The sequence below is a fragment of the Electrophorus electricus genome, chromosome 11 (genome assembly GCF_013358815.1).
Source record: "Electrophorus electricus isolate fEleEle1 chromosome 11, fEleEle1.pri, whole genome shotgun sequence".
Classification (NCBI taxonomy): Eukaryota; Metazoa; Chordata; class Actinopteri; order Gymnotiformes; family Gymnotidae; genus Electrophorus; species Electrophorus electricus.
The window spans coordinates 19971474-19992025 of record NC_049545.1 but is presented as its reverse complement, the minus strand read 5'-3'; the positions used below and the strand labels follow the sequence as shown (position 1 = coordinate 19992025).

Genomic DNA, 20552 nt, shown 5'->3' with positions numbered 1-20552 from the left:
CTCCATTCCATAGCCACTCTTGCTAATGATCTCACCGAGGGGTTTCAGGCCTGTGCAGAACAGTAGCAGGGACAGGGCATCTCCTTGGTAGATCGCGTACTTCATGGCGGCTTGTGCTATTGGCTTGAAGTTAGCCTCTAGGGATATCTACAACAGCTCCATTGAGTTCTTGATGAAGGCTTTTAGAGTCCTGTTGATGTTATACAGCCTCAAACATTCCAGGATCCACGTGTCGGTCATTGAATTATAGGCTTTCTTGTAGTCAATCCAGGTGGTGCACAGGTTGATCTGTCTGGTCTTACAGTCTGCCAGTGTAATGGTTACTGGATATATATATATATATATATATATATATATATATATATATATATATATATAAATAATTTTACAAACTTCATGCTGCTTTAAGCACAAATGTGTTTTTTGTTTGTTTGTTTTTCTGCATTTAAAAGGTCCCTATGCCGCCCACTGCATGCCTGATATTGTCCTACTGAGTTAAACAAATCTCCTTTTTTTGTAGTCTTTCTTCTGTCAAGAACCATCGTAAATGCAATAAAAGGATCTCAAACCTTTTAAAACGCTGAGAGGTCGAGACGAACTCTCGTTCTCCCCTACACCTGAAAAAAAAGAACAAAACCACTTATTTTCTAGGGGAAAAAAATGTGGTATGCTCATGTAAGAGTAACAGATGTGTGACACAAAATGATGCTCAGCTGGCTTGTACCGGTCATTCGAATTGATCTAGTGTCTAATTCATTTCCTAAGTTGCTGGATTTATCACTCTCTCTCTCTCTGTCTGTCTGTGTCTGTGTGTGTGTGTGTGTGTGTGTGTGCATGTAAGTGATGAGATGAAAACCAAAGCTGTGGCACCAAAACAAAAGAACTTCTTACCCACCCCCCTTCCACCCCTATCATTACCACCCCAAGTTCACTTATCTAGGAAGAGCATGATCATTTGTAAATAAATCAATCAATTTGTAAAATTATTTTAAACAGTTAACACATCTATAATTGAACATACTTAAGTAACGATGTAAAACTGTGTGGTTGTGTGGGTGGGCAGAACTGCTTGATTCCTTAATAAAATGGTACATAAAAAATAAATTTAAATAAAAATATACTGATTATGTATCATTCTTACTTCGACTACAAAACCGACAAAAGTTTAGAAAACTCACCATCTAGGACAGGCTAACCTTATTCCAAATACATCTTTGCCTTGTTGGATTAAAGTATACACGGATTAAATATAAATGTAGAGCAGTTTAGAGCCGTATTTATGCAGCTCAACACACAGCAGCTCTTCGAGATTAGGGATCATGGCAAGTCATTTTCTACAACAGCCTCCCAGTCACAAACCCTTTTACAAACAAGCGATACGGCTCGGGCTGACCCACTTTATTCTGGGGGTTTCACAGAAGCGTTTGTGATTAAGGACTCGATGGAAGGGGACAACAGCGGGCATAGTTTTTGCATAGCCTTACACCAAACATTGTACGTGGTCGTAGAACTGGTCGTAATTTAAAATTACGCAGTGATTTGAATGATCTGAACTTTGTTCACTAGGCAGAGACCCCTGCTCCGGGCTTGGTACCGCTCACACTCCAGCTGATCGGCCTCGACTCCCGGTGCGGTCCGTCGGACTGTACGCGGTTAATCGTTTTTCTAGTTTTATGTACATCATCTGAAAGCATAAGTACAGGTCGTGCTCTCCGCAACGCGTACGTCGGGTTTTTGAATCAGGGATTATATATTATAAAGCTTTCTTGGAAAGCGACCTTCCGAGGAATTTCCCCACAACAAACAGGCCGCTACCCGATCCCCGGTGTTTCTTAGAGGAGCCTGCCACTTTTCAGTCAGCCATGGGGGATACAGGGAGTGAACGTAGCAAGCCGCCAAGTAACGTTATACCTCCGCGCTGTCCTTGTGGGTTCTGGGGGTAAGTCCGTTCATTTTGTGTTTGGCTGTTTTCTCAGCATGGTTTAAGTCGCAACATGTTATTCTAATTTACTTAGAAGGGCGAATGAAAAAAAACTTGGGGAAATAGCGGAAGCAAATTAGCTAGCGGTTAGCTACCTTGGCTAGCCACTAGCCGTGCGCGGCTAACTGTCAGTCGTCGCTCGTGCCCATTGTTGTTTGAGTAGGCCAGGATGGGGGTGGGGGAGTCTCCCTGTCTTTAACTAACCAAGTGCCCCCTTTTCTGTACTGTATGTTGCCGTAAATACAATATATCGAATAAACAGGATTTCGCGTTATGTTTGTAAAGGAAACCACGAGGTGATCGGATTCGGGTGACGGTGAATAGAGTCGACTCAGCGGGCTAACATCACCCCGAGGAAGCTAACTGTGCTTAGCTTGCGAGTTGACAGCTTCCCACCGAGCTAGCGAGTGAAACCCGCCGGCGAAACGCGTAGCTCGGCTCAGAACGAAGGAGCATTTGGACGGGGGACCTCATGAAGCGCACTGACAAAGTTTGTTTCTGATTGTTTGGGCACAGACAAGTCGTCGTGGACCAGAGAAGCTGTCAGTTAGCTACACAGGTGGAGTCGTTTGCGCAACGCTGTAAAGCCCATCTGATACGGGGGGGGAGGGCAGCTCAAGGGGTTAGGGACCGTCGCCTGCTGCCTGTTTATGTAGCGTTATATGCTCTATCATGTTATTTGGGTTTTGTCAAACTTTTTTATTTAGTTGTATAATTAGCATTTGTGTTTCAGTGAAGGTGTTTTATGTTACAGATTTCTGATAATGACAAAAACAAGACTTCTTAACCATGGCATTCCTTGACATTTATTCCTTCTGTTAGGGTCACCAGTTATTTGTTAGGGCCTTTGGGTTCAAATCTTTAATATGTCTGTTCATCTCAGAATCAGGATGCATGAAAACGTTTAATCTCATGACTTAGTGTGGGAATGGGATGGTGATCTGTCCTGAGGTTTGAAAATAACACCAGTATTTCAATGAAATGACAGCAGGGGCAGTCACCATTTTGAACTCAAAGGGGTTTGGTACAAGAAGCTTTGCAGAACAGTGACAGGGGCAGTGGCTCATACTACAACAACCAACCCTACTCACATCAACATTAATCATGTTTATGCAGTGATATTACTTCTGTTTTGTGCAACTTTGAACAAAATTACAGTTCTAATTGTCTGAGTCTACGTTTTTTAAAAAGCAATTTCATTATTTGGGGTCAAAAGATTTATGTTTTTATTTAACATATCAATAGAGCTTGATTACAAAATAGTACACTCATTAGCTATGATGACTCGGTTAAAGAAGCCGTTGTGCATTTACAAGGCTATTTTTGTATACATTGTCACTGAATTGTAAAACTGGTGATGATCAGAGTTTTACATGGTCTCATGTTTTCCCTTTTTGCATTGTTTTTTTTTTCATTGTATTGTGTGCATTTGTTAGTCTGCTGCACTGTTATTGATTATTGGGATAGTGTATGCCTTTGAGAAGTTAGGTGTTCATCACTGAGCCCAAATAGTCAGCAACTTGGAGCTATAGAAGAGTGAATAATGGATGCATCGCTGTCAGGCAAAATCTTAAGAAACCTTCTTGATGCCAGAAATGGCATGGTATGTTTTATACATATACACGTGTAAATGTTAATGTGGCAAAGTTTAGACCTGTTCGGTATTGTCAAACCTAAATTTCGTAGCTGTATTTGTTTTATTTTGTTTTATGGTGGGTTTTTTTTTTATGCATAGGTTGTAATGAGCATCTTAGTATCTATTTTACAATGTGATATTGGTATGTATGAGTTAGTTTGTTTATTCATTTATTTAAGCTTATTTAGTCTTGGATGATAATTGAAGCATTATGGTTGAGTTTAGCTAGCTAGCTAGCTGCTGCAAACGTCTGCTGGGTCCTTTGTATTAGTATCTTGTCCCCAAGAGTCTGGATAAATGGATAAACTGGATAAAAAAGTGCATTTTGTAGAAGAGACTTTATTCCACTTTTTTTTTCCCTTCTATTCGCACGGTGCAGTAAACTGTGATTATTATTTCAGGATAACAGCATTTCTTTAATCAACACTTTGCTAGATCCAATTTTAAATCACATCAGCAGAATAAAGAAGTAATCACAATTATTATTTTATTTTTTAGTGTTCTATTTGCTATTATCTGCTTTGTAAAAGCATTTCTTGTGGGCACCTTTTACAGTGAGAGAACAAAGGTTCATAAAACTTTTGAAGATTCTTCTAATAGTGCAGCTTTAGCTTATGGGCTTCAGATTGGTCCACAAAGCTTTTATGATGACGTTATGAATTATGAAAGTTATTCTGCTTTAATTTGGTGGCCCTGAAACCTGGTTCTATGATGTTTATAAATTATGAAAGGTTATGCCACTTAAGGGCGTGGAATCTCTAATGAAGCAGTTATTAAAGTTTACTCTGAATTATTTGTGTTTTCAGCAAGGCTTCTGACTTGGGGGGGTGGGGGGGGAGTTGTTTCACCACACTAAGAGTCCCTAATTCATCAAAGGAAATGCCACATAAACATATCTCAGATCTTGCACTGCACATAGTGGTGTTTCATCTTCAGATACCTAAGCACTACACAGATAAGGCTGTTCAGAAATGTTGCCAATAAATACAGTCAATAGTAGTAATAATAATAATAATTGTGGTGAATTTTACTATACTAATGTTGGCTGTAATTATCTTAACAGTTCCTGTAGTTGATGACACAAGCTATTCATGATGTTTATGATTTATGTATGTTATTAATGTTTCATAAAGTCCTTAAGTAAATAAAGATTTTACCTAATTAATGTTTAATGTAGCCTTTGAAAACAATGCAATTGCATTATTGTTGTTGTTGTTGTTGTTGTTATAATACCATTTAGATATGGACCAGTCAGTGTTTTGTGGGCTGATAGAGATTGCTGATTGTCTTTTAGCATGGCTGATGCTTGATTTCCATAAAGGTCGGGGCTAGTGTTTGAAGTGGCTAACAATCTTCCAGTTGCTACAGTATCACTGATTACGTTCCTTCATTTACTACTAACTGGATTGCTCCATGCATAGGAAACTTGGTAATGCAGGATCTTGAAAGCCTTTTGTAATGTTTCATGCATTGTCTCTCAAGATAACATTGACTTTGATTTTTGGAATCATCTACATTTGGAACATGTCAAATTATGTGGATCAATCCACTGAGATAGTTAGTATTAAAGGAGCAGTGAGTCATTTTATTCAATGATTCTTCTTCACATTATCAAAGCCATTATACTGATACCTAGTGGCCTGGATGTGTCAGAGATTCTGTACTAAATCTATATTAAACATGGCCACGTCCATGTGGGGGACCCGCCCATTGGAGCATAAACTGGTTTGTTTGAGGACTACAAAGCAATATGATTCTTCATCTCAAATGAGCAGCACCTTTTATAGTTTCCTACATAATGATGCTAAAAACGGCTGATGTGTGACTGATGTTGGAACTCCATATATTGCTTGAAAAGCTCAATGAGGTAGCTAACGTTATTTTTCACAAGTGGTCTATATGAGTGTAAACTGCTTGATACAGCTTGGGAATGGAAACATCTGAAAAGTGTTTCATCTTTGGAATGGCATGGCACAGTTTCAGACATAGTGGTAGAATCCCACAACCTTGAGAGCTAAAAACTGCTGCTTATCTAGCGCTTTAAGTTCCATCAATTTGCATGCGATTCTTTTAGTGTTCTGAGAGTTGCTGCTGTACTTGTGGTATCCGTCACACATGCTCAGAACAGTCTTATTTTTGTGGCATTAGCCGTCTTTGCTAGTTATCTTCTGACACTGTACACGTAACTGAAGTGTTATGTCAGGTTAATGGTGTCAAAAGCCTTTGCTTGCCTCACAAAGCACATTACTTTAACAGATTTTTGAGTCTTTAGTCAGAAATGGTCAAACAGTGTCAGACAGAGGACAGGTTTTGTTTCAGCACATGCAGTGAAATCTGGCTCACTGATTAGCTCTCAGCATCAGCCACGTTAAATAAATACTAGCCGATTCTGACCCTTCCATCTCTAATAGCTTTGTTACAGGCTCCATAGAAACTCTTTAAGATGCTTAGAAACCTGAGTGCAGTAACAAACAATAGACCTATATACAATTTCAAACATTACAACTTGAAAAGGCTGCATATTTAGCAAAATGTTATGTCAAATGGTAAATTATTTCATTAAACCGTAACACTAACAACAGGAAATTCTCTATGAATCAGTTCAGTTAGCTTTTAGCTAGTGACTGGAAGTCTCCTGTCCATGCTATAATCCTGTTCCGGTTTTTAGCAACAGTGAATAATTTATAGCTCATCATGGATTTGGTTTTCCATAATCAGTAAAGTTAATTGTTGCTTATTACAAGAACTGCTGTGTGATTTTTCTTGTTTATCCTCGTCACAGATGGAATGATGTTTGAGAAGCATTTTAGCAATAGCTTATAGCACGTATAGTTTGGAACACTGGCGGCCACAGCTGGTTGCCATGGCAGCACTGATAGTACTTAGTTAGGGCAATGCTGGCCCACGCTGCTCTAGACTCTGCTACGTAACTATAGGAATTGTATGCAAGACCAAATCATTGTCCATGTAGGGTAAAGGCAGTGAATGCCTGCAAGCAATTGGAAATATTAATTGAAATTAATAACTCGGCAACAACACAGATGCAGGCTTTTACATGGTGATTCAAGTTCACTGATGAGCCAAACTATTTTTGAGATCAGCTCTACAGGGTAGGAAAAATTAATAACAGTCGTTTTCTCCTCCATCATACCTGTAAACAATCATCTAATAGAAAATAAATAAACAAACCCTCCTGTTGGACACATTGCATCCCTGTCCATTTGTGTAAACTCTTCTCAGCTTACTTTAGTGTTGCCAGAATATTTGTATTTGACTATGCAAATGAAATGTTTAAGCAAATTGCATCTTTTGTACATCACATCTGAGGTGAGCAACCACACAAAACATACTTCAAGAGAGGGATCACCAGATTCATGATTCTTTTTCTTTTCATATTGTCATGAATAAAGACAAGGACATGATCGAGCAGCATGTAGCCGTGTTGTTTCTAAGTCAGTATGCACCATGGCAGGTCATGTCCATAACGACACAATAATATGAATACTGTGCAATGCAGAGTTCTGTGTGTGTGTGTAGATTCCCCTTTCAGAAAACAGCAAGTAAAAATTCATTTTTCAGTTCCCAGGATTAAAGTTGCAAAGTTGAAGATCATATATTAATCTGGTTGGAAAGTCTTTGAGGAGAATGGAACACTCTTGGTTTATAAAAATGACAGCATGGTACATCTCGTTGCACTTTTCTGAGCGTATCCCGTGTAATGTATCGCACGCGACATATCAAAGAAACCGACTGAAACGTAATGGATGTGAGGCATCACTACAAGGCAAACAACCACTACAAGATTTACGAAGGTTAAAGCTCACGTTAGCGGTCCCTTAACTAACATTATTCACAGCATTAGGGTGCATCACCAAACCATGAACAATTACAGTTATGTATTTTCTAAATTCAAGAGACACCAAATGTTTTCTCTTCTTCTCTTGAAGCCACAGTTATCTACAGTTTTCTCATCATAACAACAGAACATGTTAATAGCATTTGATAACAGTACTTAAAGCTTATTAATTATGATGTTCATAGTCTGTTATTGTTACCTAATGCTGTAATTTGGTAATGTTACCTAATGCTGTAAGATACATTTTTAGGTCAAATGGATTGTCTTTATTTGGTCACATATAAACATGTACACATGTGCACAATTAAATGTTTGTCATTGCATAACCTAGCTACTTTTGTGATCTGGGGTTGGAGCACAGGATCAGCCATTGTACCACACTCCTTAATTTCCCTGATCAAGGGCCCAACAGTGGCTGCGGGGCAGAACCGAGATTTGAACTCACAACCCTCCAATTGATAGCCCAAAGTCCTACCATAGGCTACTCCCCTTTTTATTTGTTTTTTTGTTTTGTTTTGTTTTTATTTTTTTGGTAACTTTGCTGTACATTACATTTACATTTACTAATGGTAACATAATGGCCTATTAATGCTGAAGCTTAGTCTGTTATTGTTACCTAATGCTGTACGTTTTTAACAAATGGTGAAAAGAAGAACATATACTAGTATTTTTAAAATGTGTGATTAATGTTTTACTGATGCTTTGCATCTATTCCAACGTGTTTGCAGAAAACTTCAGAAAAGCTGAATGTATTCAAAAACATCAACTGTCATGATATTTTTCCCCAGATTAAAACTGTGGTGTCAGTTTGAAATGGCCCTCATTTTAACATGACATGCTGGTGTAGGCTTTAATGTATTGACTGATATGACTGATGTGACTGATATGAATAACATATTTTCATACTTCTTTCATAGCGTTGGCACTTCAGATGTACTTTAACATAGGCAGTTTGGCTGTTTGAACCTGAGTTCTCAGGTGGGAGTGCTGACATTGGAGCATCAGTAACTGTGAGTAAAATGGCGGTTTTCAGGAATTTGAAGTCTGTACACCTTTTGGTCCTCCAGCACCACATTAGGCTAATGTAGGCGTTTCTCCTGAAGACTTAAAAAAGATATATGACTTTAAAAAACCCTGTACTTGGTCCTCTGTACTAGGTTGTTTTTAGTTTGAGTTCTGTTACCCCCACCGCCTTTGCTAATTTTGCCCACAGCCAGTGCAGTTGGGTATGTACAGCACAGCCTTGACTGTGGCTCTTGGCTTCCCTCATAAGATTTAATTGCAGCTGACATTTAACAGGAGATGACAAATTAATCCTGTTCCTGTCTGCATACCCCCCCTCCCCTCCCCTCCCTTGATTGGCTTGGAGTGACGTGTGAAAGACGAGTGTAGAGAGCCGAGCACTGAGGGAGCGTGTACATGCACGCTACGTCCCCCAGAACACGCTTACTGCCTCATACATCACCCTGCGTGTGGAATCCCTTCGAAAGCAATGCGTCTGTTAAGTTTGCAGTTTTCCAAATGAAGGGAACAGCTTCAGATAAGAGTTGGGAGTACACACTGTGCTTAGCTGTAGATTTTGTGGTTTTGTCTGTTCATGTTATATGGCAGATTTTAGAAGTGCCAATTATGTGTTCTTGTGCTGATGAAAGATGTGTTTTTCTTTGCATTTTTGGTTAGTTTTTTTTCAGGAGGGGGGGTAATTTTTTTTAAATACTTTCTAAAACCTTAGACTTTTTTTTCTCAGATTATGAGTAATGCGACGAGCTTGAAACTTTTGTAAAGAAACAACGTAAAGTAAGTTGTAAGGTTTCTGGCTATGTCTATAGGAACAGTCCAAAGCAAGGCAGGACAGCGCGCGCACACACACACACACACACACACACACACACACACACACACACACACGTACGTCTGACTGTTCTCTTTTTAATATGCATCATTTCTAGACAGAAAGGCCTAGTCTCTCCCTGCACTGTCATCCGTCGCCTTGATTGGGTGGTGATTATGATTACTGTTGATGAGAACAAACTGTTGATGTTGTTTTGGGCTGTTTATCTGTCTGTCTCTGAGTGACTTAAAATGCAATGTAGGCCGAGGGAGGGAGGGAAAAACAAAGAATAAGAGTTCTTGAGACATTTATTATTCCACCATGCAGCGTGGTGCTAGTGTACTGGTACCAGTTACTAGCCTTGGGTCGGTGATGGCTTCTATGATTTATTGCAGTCATTTAAATGCGGGTCGATATCCTCCAAATTACAGTGGATTATTTCGTGTTGTGGAGTGTTTTTTTTCTTTAAAAACACAAGCACTTTAGTACCCTTATTGCTTGAAAACATCAGCATATACTTGGAACATGGTTCATTTCTTCACTTTTTGTGCTTCCATCTACGATTGTCGCGTTTAAACAGCTACATAAACAGGATGTCAATGACTGATATGATTTTGAACAAGACTTCGAAGTAATATATTTAGCAGATTTATATGTTTGCAAAGGAGTGCTGAGGGCACCTATGCAGAAGCTGCATGCCTTGCAGTATTTTAACATTAAAATTCACATATATAAAAAGTGCGATTGCATAAGGGTTATTGTCCTGTGCAGGTGAGTTTAAAGCTGTTCACACCGAGAAAAGCCAAGCGTGAATGCACTCGTAGCCTAGCCATTAGCATGACAACGGAGGAACAGGACGGAGACTCTCTGCGTTCCGCATGGATCCTTCGTAATTCTGTTGCTTCTTTCTCATCTCACATTGACGCTTTACCTTACAGAAAGATTTTGTTGTATATATCGTTAGGAAGCCATGATTAGGTTAGGACACATTTAAGGTGTTTAGATACCTTAAACAGCTAATCCTGTTTTATGCTCATAAACCTTCAACAGTATGAGATCATAACTGTGATAATTATTTTCTAAAAGTATGTATGGATCCAGTTCGGTGTTGTATGTTTTGTTGAGTGGAAGTAAAATGTTGGTCAGATTAAAATGGAAAAGCTGTACGGGTTATGTAACTGGGTGTATTGTAATTGATTTCATAGCTGTAATCATAATGGTAATTCTTCAGACAATAACATGCAGGAAAATGCTATCGTTCCATCTTACAAGTTACTTTGGTAAGACAAACAGACCTGATAAACAGGAGTTCTTTCCATTAGATACAAGCACATCAGAATGTAATGTTTTGGGCCCGAGTCTGAGAGTCCACATGATACACCGTCTATGGTGCTGTTGCAGTCTCTGTTTATTTAGTCTTTGGGCGAAAATCAATGCAGGCAGATCTGATTGGATAGTTTGCTGTGTGTAATACAGTGTAGTCAGTGGTCTCTCATTTACCCATGTGTTTTCTTGTTCTTCTATCTCCCAGGTCAAGCAAAACCATGAACCTCTGCTCCAAATGTTTTGCAGGTAAAAGTGTCTTTGTGTGTGCATGCATGACAGAGAACGTGATCTCACTCTGACATTGCCCAGAGCATTTTACGGGGCAAGCATAAAATGTTTCTTGACTGGCTTTTCCATGTTTACATATGACAATACGTGTGTGTGTGTGCGTGAGTGAGAGAGAGAGCTAGGGCTGGCAGGTATATCGGTATTAAAGTGAATATTGGTACGACGTAGTGCCATTATATTTGCCACTCCGTGGATACTGTGATAAGCCCAAAATCAGCAAATCAGAAATGGCCCTGTCCATGAGACAAAATAAACACAAACATGAACAGCTGCAACTGGCAAATGCACAGAAAGCCCCTCATTGCCATTTATTAGAAACAAAACAAAAATGCACACAGTTTTAAGCCTTACCTTTAACTGTTTCCAACAACTGCATAGGCAGATAATTACTCTGCTTCCTTTTAAACCCTCTTCTGGAAAAACACACACAGTTCACACTGCCCACACCAGTGGGAAAATTAGCACACTTGGAGCTTAGCTACCTTTGCTAAACCAAGCTGAAGCTGAGTGAGGAGAGAAATGCACATGGAACCAAGGCTGCAACAGAGGTCTGCTGACAATTGGTTCCAAGCAGGAAGGGTCCTTGGACGTTTGAAATGGGTGTAGATTCAATGTTTCCACCATAGCCAGCAAAATACTGTATGCATGTTATGTCAACACCGTATTGTCCCAGCTAAAGGTAGAAACACCAGCAGTCTCTTTCACTTCTTGAAAACAATTTGGCACTGAATGTAGACTTACAGGCTCCATGCCACTACCCTTGAGTGCAGCCAACGAAATAACAGAATCATGAAATGGCATCGCCCTCAAGCACAACCTGTGAGATTGTAGCGTGGCAAAGCAGCAATGGAATTCGAATGTTTGGCACATCTCTGCTTCCTACGCAAGTGCTGCCACATATTCAGTAAATTACTGTGAAGAAACCCATGTTGTTTGGAATGTATGTCCAGCAGCAAAGTATGACTGTTGTAGGAAATTTGTTTGCAATACATCATGTTGCAGAACAAAGCAGGTCCATTAGCAGCAGCCTCATGCGCCTCCATGTTGCCAGTGTAAGCTACATTTGTTAATGAGGCATTTTACCTCCTCAGTGCTCCACGTTTGCTCTCTGCTGCTTTTCACTATTACCGCTCTTCACTCACATGGGGTTTAGAGTCGCATCTTGTGATGTCACGTCCTGCGTTTGGTCCGTTTGGTGCCTTTGGTCCATACTGTCGTCATACTTCAAACAATTCACATGGGAGTTTGTTTGGAAGCGGACTGAAGTGAACTCTCGGGGTTGTTGTCTATGCCTGCTTATTTGGTGTGCACTAGAATTTAAAAGGCAGTGTTCTTATTTTGTGTAATGAACTGCAGTGACAGAGCAATCACACCAGAGTTGGATTTAAGGAGCGTCACCAGATCATTGGCACATCATTTTTATCTGGATGGTGGAAAAATACTATGATATAAATTGTAGTTCATATATATGAGAGAGAGAGAGAGAGAGCGAGCGAGAGAGAGAGCGAGCGAGAGAGAGAGAGAGAGAGAGAGAGAGAGAGAGAATTACATCGTACTCTTTCATTCCTCTCATTACCTATCCCCTCCAGTCTCACTGTTATCTCTCCTGTATCAGACATCCAGAAAAAACAACCCGACGAGGAGTGTGCATCAGGGCCCACCCCCAGCTCCAGCAATAGCCAATCAGCAGTCTTCTGTAATGAGACGAACAGCAGCAGTAGCCAAACCACATCGTCCGCGCCGGTCAACTCCGAGGGTCCTTCGACAGACGCCACGCCTCTCTCTGCACAGGAAGGTAACTGCAGTTTTAGGAAGTATGTTTGTGGTTCCGAAGCATAGAATCATCCAGCTGCTGCACAAAGAGACAAGGTACCTGGGCGGACAAGTACCTGACCCAGATTCCATTTTACAGGCCTCCTCTGCTCATTGGTGTTTTCAAATGACCATCTAAATGCCTAATCTCAAAAATACCACAAAAATAATATTAATGTTGCAGAGTTACTCACTCAGGATGTTTAAAACATAGGCAGGTTCATATCAAAGGTAGTTCAACATAAATCCAGTAAGTGGCAATGTTGTACTAATAATATGCAGTGGTACAATAATATACACTCACACAAGAGAATTGAAATGTTCTGTGCAGTGCTAGATATTGTGTGGGATGTGTAGCTTATAGGGTGATATGCCCAATCAGATAAGACTCCCTGTGGTATTTCAGCATCCAGGGCAGACGCTGGGTTGGGTGTTTGACTCCAGCATCCAGGGCAGACGCTGGGTGGGGTGTTGGGCTCCAGGATCCAGGGCAGACGCTGGCTGGGGTGTTGGGCTCCAGGATCCAGGGCAGACGCTGGCTGGGGTGTTGGGCTCCAGCATCCAGGGCAGACGCTGGGTGGGGTGTTGGGCTCCAGCATCCAGGGCAGACGCTGGCTGGGGTGTTGGACTCCAGCATCCAGGGCAGACGCTGGCTGGGGTGTTGGGCTCCAGCATCCAGGGCAGACGCTGGGTGGGGTGTTGGACTCCAGCATCCAGGGCAGACGCTGGGTGGGGTGTTGGGCTCCAGCATCCAGGGCAGACGCTGGGTGGGGTGTTGGGCTCCAGCATCCAGGGCAGACGCTGGGTGGGGTGTTGGGCTCCAGCATCCAGGGCAGACGCTGGGTGGGGTGTTGGGCTCCAGCATCCAGGGCAGACGCTGGGTGGGGTGTTGGGCTCCAGCATCCAGGGCAGACGCTGGGTGGGGTGTTGGGCTCCAGCATCCAGGGCAGACGCTGGGTGGGGTGTTGGGCTCCAGCATCCAGGGCAGACGCTGGGTGGGGTGTTGGGCTCCAGCATCCAGGGCAGACGCTGGGTGGGGTGTTGGGCTCCAGCATCCAGGGCAGACGCTGGCTGGGGTGTTGGGCTCCAGCATCCAGGGCAGACGCTGGGTGGGGTGTTGGGCTCCAGCATCCAGGGCAGACGCTGGGTGGGGTGTTGGGCTCCAGCATCCAGGGCAGACGCTGGGTGGGGTGTTGGGCTCCAGCATCCAGGGCAGACGCTGGCTGGGGTGTTGGGCTCCAGCATCCAGGGCAGACGCTGGCTGGGGTGTTGGGCTCCAGCATCCAGGGCAGACGCTGGCTGGGGTGTTGGGCTCCAGCATCCAGGGCAGACGCTGGCTGGGGTGTTGGGCTCCAGCATCCAGGGCAGACGCAGGCTGGGGTGTTGGGCTCCAGCATCCAGGGCAGACGCTGGCTGGGGTGTTGGGCTCCAGCATCCAGGGCAGACGCTGGCTGGGGTGTTGGGCTCCAGCATCCAGGGCAGACGCTGGCTGGGGTGTTGGGCTCCAGCATCCAGGGCAGACGCTGGCTGGGGTGTTGGGCTCCAGCATCCAGGGCAGACGCTGGCTGGGGTGTTGGGCTCCAGCATCCAGGGCAGACGCTGGCTGGGGTGTTGGGCTCCAGCATCCAGGGCAGACGCTGTCTGGGGTGTTGGGCTCCAGCATCCAGGGCAGACGCTGGCTGGGGTGTTGGGCTCCAGCATCCAGGGCAGACGCTGGCTGGGGTGTTGGGCTCCAGCATCCAGGGCAGACGCTGGCTGGGGTGTTGGGCTCCAGCATCCAGGGCAGACGCTGGCTGGGGTGTTGGGCTCCAGCATCCAGGGCAGACGCTGGCTGGGGTGTTGGGCTCCAGCATCCAGGGCAGACGCTGGCTGGGGTGTTGGGCTCCAGCATCCAGGGCAGACGCTGGCTGGGGTGTTGGGCTCCAGCATCCAGGGCAGACGCTGGCTGGGGTGTTGGGCTCCAGCATCCAGGGCAGACGCTGGGTGGGGTGTTGGGCTCTGATGATGAGAAGGCCCAGCATGAATGAATGATGCATTAACCTAAACCAGCTCCAATTTACTCATACAGCACGTGTTACTTACTGTATGTTATGTAAATATTTTAATATGTTAATAAACTGTTACTTTTGAAAATGTGTGTTTACTTAAAAATAAAGCAATAAAAACACAAGTTTGTACTTGTTTGTAATGTTTAATTGGGCAGTGGAGAGATCAGTAAGGCTCTACAATAATTTTTAATTAAATTAACGTAGGGAAACTAGATTTCAAACACAAATAACAGTATAATAGTAGCATATAACCTTGATCTAAAATAGTATTTTGTTTTTTGACTAGCCTAATAAATGCATTGCTTTGGAAAGAACCAAGATCAGAATTATTCTAGGTGCCATCCTAACACACACAAACACACTCCAGCATGTTCTTTTACAGGTTAAACTCTGCTGGTACTCATTACCACAGACACTTGAGAACTCTAGCAATGTTCTTTTCTGGTTTTTCTCTGCACGCTATCCCTCCTCTATCTTTTCTCTCTCTCTCTCTCTCTCTCTCTCTCTCGCTCTCTCTCTCTCTCTCTCTCTCTCTTCCTTTCCTTCAGAAGCCTCAAGTACAGACACACCTCGTCGCACACTGTCCACTCCCACAAAACGGCCGTGTGCTTCAGGTAGGCAGCGCCTCTCTCTGCACAAACATTCCTTTTTCTTTGTTTCATCACTTAGGACGCCTGACCTGGCGTTGGCGTTGAAGGCTAAACATTTTAAACAGATTTCCACCATTTTGTGGCATGGCGTTAGTGACGTATGCTTTAGGATTTACGCTTAGTGCACACCCAGTAAACTTTGTTTACCATTTCCCTTTTTGCTGCAAATAGTGCAGTTGTACTGTCCATGTTGCTAAGGTCACATTGGGTGCTTGTGTGTATGTCCGTGTGCATTTACGCATGCGTGCGCGTGCTTGTGTTTGTGTGCGCATGTGCGTGTGTATCTCTGCCTGGCCAGCCTCAGGTTCGGAGAGCGAGGCGTCCCCCGAGAAGCGGGCGCGCGTCGGCGAGCCGTCTGAGGACTCTCCACGAGGGTCCAAGCAGAAGAACCGCCGGCGCTGCCATCGCTGCCAAGCCAAGCTGGAGCTGGTCCAGCAGGAGCTGGGCTCGTGTCGCTGTGGTGAGTGGTCCCCATCTCCTCACTCCAACCTCGCTCACCCTCTCTGCCTCCCACACGCAGCAGCAGCTCGGCTGGAGACCACCGCTCAGCTCGCAGCACAGAGCACGCTGGGTGAAAATATTAAGCACGGTTCATTTGGGTGTTTTAGTTTGCGTTTCAGCAGAGGATGATAATGAAGTATAATAATGAAGTAAGTAGAGCAGTTAAATAAAATTGCACACTTCACATGTTTTAGTAGGTGACATTGACATTGTCCCAGCTATTTTAATAGTGAATTCCTCTGTTCAGCTAAAACACTCAGCTCGGCGCTAAGTGGAGATTATCTCTCCATGCTGTTCCTATATAATGATCCCTATTGTTAGTCACTCCTCCTCAACTGCCTCTTTCATCTTCATGAAAGTGTTCGCTTGCGTGTGCGCGTGCGCCTCTGTGCGTGTGCGCGCGCGCCTATGTGTGTGTGCGTGCGCCTCTGTGCGTGTCTGTGTATACGTGTGTGTGTGTGTGTGTGTGTGTGTGTGTGTGTGATGTATGAACAAGCCTCTTTGTAGTATGTTCTGCAGCAGACCCAGCTGTAGTTCCGTGCAGCTCCTAATTGTGATGCTTTAATTGAGACATACTGAGCTTTTAATCATCACTCCCTCTCGTTAAAACACCATGTGTATTAATGAATACATTAAACTCCTTAACAAGTCTGTCTGTGTAACCAGCCTCTGTGAGCTAAATGGATACTTCACTCTTGTGCACAACAGCTCTTGTTCTCAGCACTTGGCACAGTGCTGTTCTCCCGTGGATTTTACTCAGTTGGATTTATTTGCAGCCAAGCAGAAATAGGGGGACAATTTCAGGAGTCACAGCACCACCACCACAGCTCCATAAGATACCCCACATATCCTAAGATACCCCTCGCAGGACGGCTCTCCTTCCCATTTCTCTCTGTGCTGCTTAACGCCGCTAGTTGAGCACTGCTGGGCGTCTCCTCCATGCATACAGCTGTCTGGTGAGGAGAAATAGGTAGTTTTAAATGGAGTCGTATAACCACGCAGGTGGAACAGAATAACAGTACACTTTTTCTGTGAGATCAGACCTATTGTTCAGTGCTGTTGCCAGTTCAGTTGTTTCCTTGTAAAATGGAAGGTGACAGAATCAGTGGTGGTAATCTCTCTCTCTCTCTCTCTCTCTCTCTCTCTCTCTCTCTCTCTCTCTCTCTCTCTCTCTCTGTATGTGTCAGGTTATGTGTTCTGCATGTTACACCGACTGCCCGAGCAACACGACTGCTTGTTTGACCACCTGGGCCGCGGGCGAGAGGAGGCTGTGCTGAAGATGGTCAAACTAGACCGCAAGGTGGGACGCTCCTGCCAGCGCATCGGAGAGGAGTGCTCCTGAACGAACACTCACACACACACACACACGCACGCTCTCTCTCTCTCTCTCTCTCTCTCTCTCTCTCTCTCTCTCTCTCTCTCTCTCTCTCTCTCTCTCTCTCTCTCTCTCTCTCTCACACACACACACAGACACACACACACACACACATATACAGAGAGAGTCCCTCCAAATTTGACCTTCTCTCCTCTCTGAAGCCAGTGGTGGCCCTCAGAGCCTCTGCACTGCTGAGTGTATGCTGAACAGTACACCCCTCACCCTTCTCTCTTAGCACTGTTTAAAACCTGTCTCCTTTTACGCACGTACACACACAGGCACACACACACACACACACACACACACACACACACACACACACACACACACACACACACACACACACACACACACACACACACACACACACACACACACACATTCTAATGGTTCTGATGCCCCTCACAGCTGTCTTATGCCCATTCTGATGGATCTTGTTGGAACCCCTGAAATCCGCTCCCAACAAATACCACCTCCCAACCCAAAAATAAAAGAAAAAGGAAAAAAAAATAAAGGAGATGGCCCTTTTTGGTGCTCTGTCGTTGTCTATGATCTCTGACCTCTCGGTTACCCCAGCTTCTGCGTCAGGTGTATCAGCCTTCCATTTCTGATATGCCTCGGTGTGGGTTTTCAGGTGGTAGGACATGAGATCATTCCAAACACAAAACGTTCCACCTTGAGGTGGCTTGCAGGCCCAAGAGCCGTGCTGGGCTGGATGTGTCTGGTTGATGCTGCTCAGTGGTTTGGAGAACTGTTCCCCCCCACCCCACCCCCCAGACACTGTGGAGGACTCCAGGGGAACACATCCGTCGAGCGGGCTGTCTGGGACTTCTTGATCCAGCTTCTCAAGTCTCCTCCTGTACTGCAGACAGTCACCCTCTGCTTCCTTCCTGGTCCGTTTGATGTAGAGATGGAATTTGAGACCTGGACCACACAACGCAGACAAGAGGTTGCTTTGCTGGGCTGGGCTCAGGACGAGCACCCGGATGTTCTCTACACACTGGCCGTGCTTGAACATAAAGGATGCACCTCTCATTACAGACAGAGCTGAGCCTCTCTTCTTCTCATGCGCACACACACACACACACACACACACACACACACACACAACACGTATACATACACACACACACAACACGTATACACACACACACACACACACAAGCTGTTTTGATTGCTTTCATGTATGACGTCGGGTCCGTGTGTGTGCAGCACAAGGACAGAAGCTAAATCAAACGGTACCCATTGGACTGGGTTCATTTGGGATCGGCTCATCAGGGCCCCAGGTATTCATGGGAACTGTAGTTCAGGTCTGAATAAGTACACTCTGTATACTCTCTCGACAGATCCCAGTGATGTATTTAGTAATGCTCTGCCTCCCGGAAACTGCAATTCTCAGTTTTTCCCATTGTTTCTGTTTTCTCTCTCTCTCTTCCTCTCCCCCTCTCTATCTCTGGCTACATTCTCAACTAGATTCTTTGTTTTCTCCCTGTCTCTCTCTCTCTCTGACCTGCTCTTGTTGTCTCCCTCCCTTTCTCATACTTATCTTTTTTGTCTGCAGAAGGAGTTTGAGGGAGGGTAGACTTTGGGGCTGTGGGGAGGGTCTGGGGGGCAGAAGCTCGGAGGTGGAGCTTCCAAATTACCATCCCTTTATTTTATTTTTTTTTTACTTTTTTTTTTTTTTAAGCTGTTTTTCTGTTAAATTGTTGACACGAAACAGAGCTGGAAGAAAAGAAGTGAATATCCTGAATATCTTAAAGAAATCCTTATTTAACCTTCTTTATGTTTCTGATTAACTCACACTAGCATAGAGCTGCATTTCTTTTCCCATTTAGGTTAACATTGTTAAAAATATGAAAATCGATATGGATAAGAGAATAATTCTGTAGCCTTTCTTTGGATTTATTTGTTTTTCTCCTTTTCCTCTTTTTTGCTGAAAAAAAGAATAAACTGGATTAGTGAAGTGTTGTAGATTGTTTCTGGTGCTTTTAAACCTTCAGAGTGAAAGGTGTGCGTGTGCGTGCGTGCGTGCAATCATGTAATCCTTTTCTCCTTAACAAGTGGTTGAAATTAGATTGTTGGGAAAACCCCTCTCAAACTATTTCTTTTTAAATATGATTCATGAGGAAATGAGACTTGTTCCAGGCATTTATCTCACACCCATCCATCCATTTATTTATTTGTTTGTTTGTTCTCTTTCTTGTCTCTTCTCAGAGTCTGTGTCCAGGAAATCAGATTGAGCTTGCTCCTTTTATTCAGGCTTTGCTCATGTAACTGCCTTAAACCTGCTGAAATCCATTTCACAGTGGCCACTTACACCAGACTCAACCATCAAAGGCCTTGAAGCACACGCCTTTTATCCAGAATTCACACCTCCCACCGAAGACGCACGCATGCTTTACCGTTAACCCTGCCCTTCCCTGCAAGCATGCCATATTAACATGCAGGGAGCATTGCTTCCTGATAGGGTCATTTCCTAATTGGTTAATACGACAGGACCATGTAGAACATTGTAGCTGCAGATTCCAGAGCCCAGGAGAGTCAGAGACATGTCTTTAAAGGCTGTTTAATCGCATTGTTCTTAAAATAAGTCACAGTAGTTTTTGCCTATATCCATATTCTGGCATTGCTTATGCCAAAATGCGAATATAATATAAAACCTGTTCAAAAATAATCACGAAATAAAACATTCGTATTGACTCCTTCAGCTGTGACTTGTTTTAGATTCTTTTCTTCCACAAGCAAATGTGGTAGTATAAAGTTTTCAGATCAAATATACTGAAGATCAGCAGAAATGGTATATGAATAAATAAAATGCCAAAGGAATGAGGAGTTTCTGTAAATGTCTTCAGACCCACGCGGATTTAAAGCTGTATCAGTATGAATGGAATGTGATCTTTTTCCAAACACCACAGTCAGTTCAGATTTATTTATGTTCATCTGTTGTTCATTGTTTAAACATTCCTCTAGCAGAGCTCCCAGAAAATTGTCTTTCTCAGTAAGGCAAATGTGAACCTGGGCTCTCAAAAACATATACCGTAGGTGCCTCTGTGTGTCATTTCTGAAACTGTAATGTGCATTCGCTCATATTACTGTAAGTTACTAAGGAAAAATTTGAGATAAGTACCATTACCCAAAGAAGAGATAGCTGATAATGGCACACTCACACCCAGCTAATGTCCCCTTTAGTCAGGGCAATGATCTGTGTGAAACTAGCAACAGTACAGTCCATAGTGTCTCATCCTTTT

The 20552-nt window shown here is 43.5% G+C and overlaps 1 protein-coding gene across 3 annotated transcripts; it reads left to right on the top strand.

The window, feature by feature from the left end:
- The first annotated feature begins 1598 nt into the window (after positions 1-1598).
- Positions 1599-20089, top strand: zfand3 (zinc finger, AN1-type domain 3). 3 transcript variants are annotated; one of them, XM_027007090.2, is made up of 8 exons: positions 1850-1939; positions 8391-8483; positions 10836-10876; positions 12534-12713; positions 15327-15392; positions 15727-15888; positions 17117-17229; positions 19519-20089. In XM_027007090.2, exons 3-8 carry the CDS (start codon positions 10849-10851, stop codon positions 19576-19578), a joined length of 609 nt encoding a protein of 202 aa, XP_026862891.2. In that variant the 5' UTR covers positions 1850-1939; positions 8391-8483; positions 10836-10848; the 3' UTR covers positions 19579-20089. The 3 variants fall into 3 exon arrangements, with proteins under 3 accessions (XP_026862888.2, XP_026862890.1, XP_026862891.2); XM_027007087.2 differs by lacking the exon at positions 8391-8483 and having other exon boundaries at positions 1599-1939; positions 19519-20082; XM_027007089.2 differs by lacking the exons at positions 8391-8483; positions 19519-20089 and having other exon boundaries at positions 1599-1939; positions 17117-17350.
- The last annotated feature ends 463 nt before the right edge of the window (positions 20090-20552 follow it).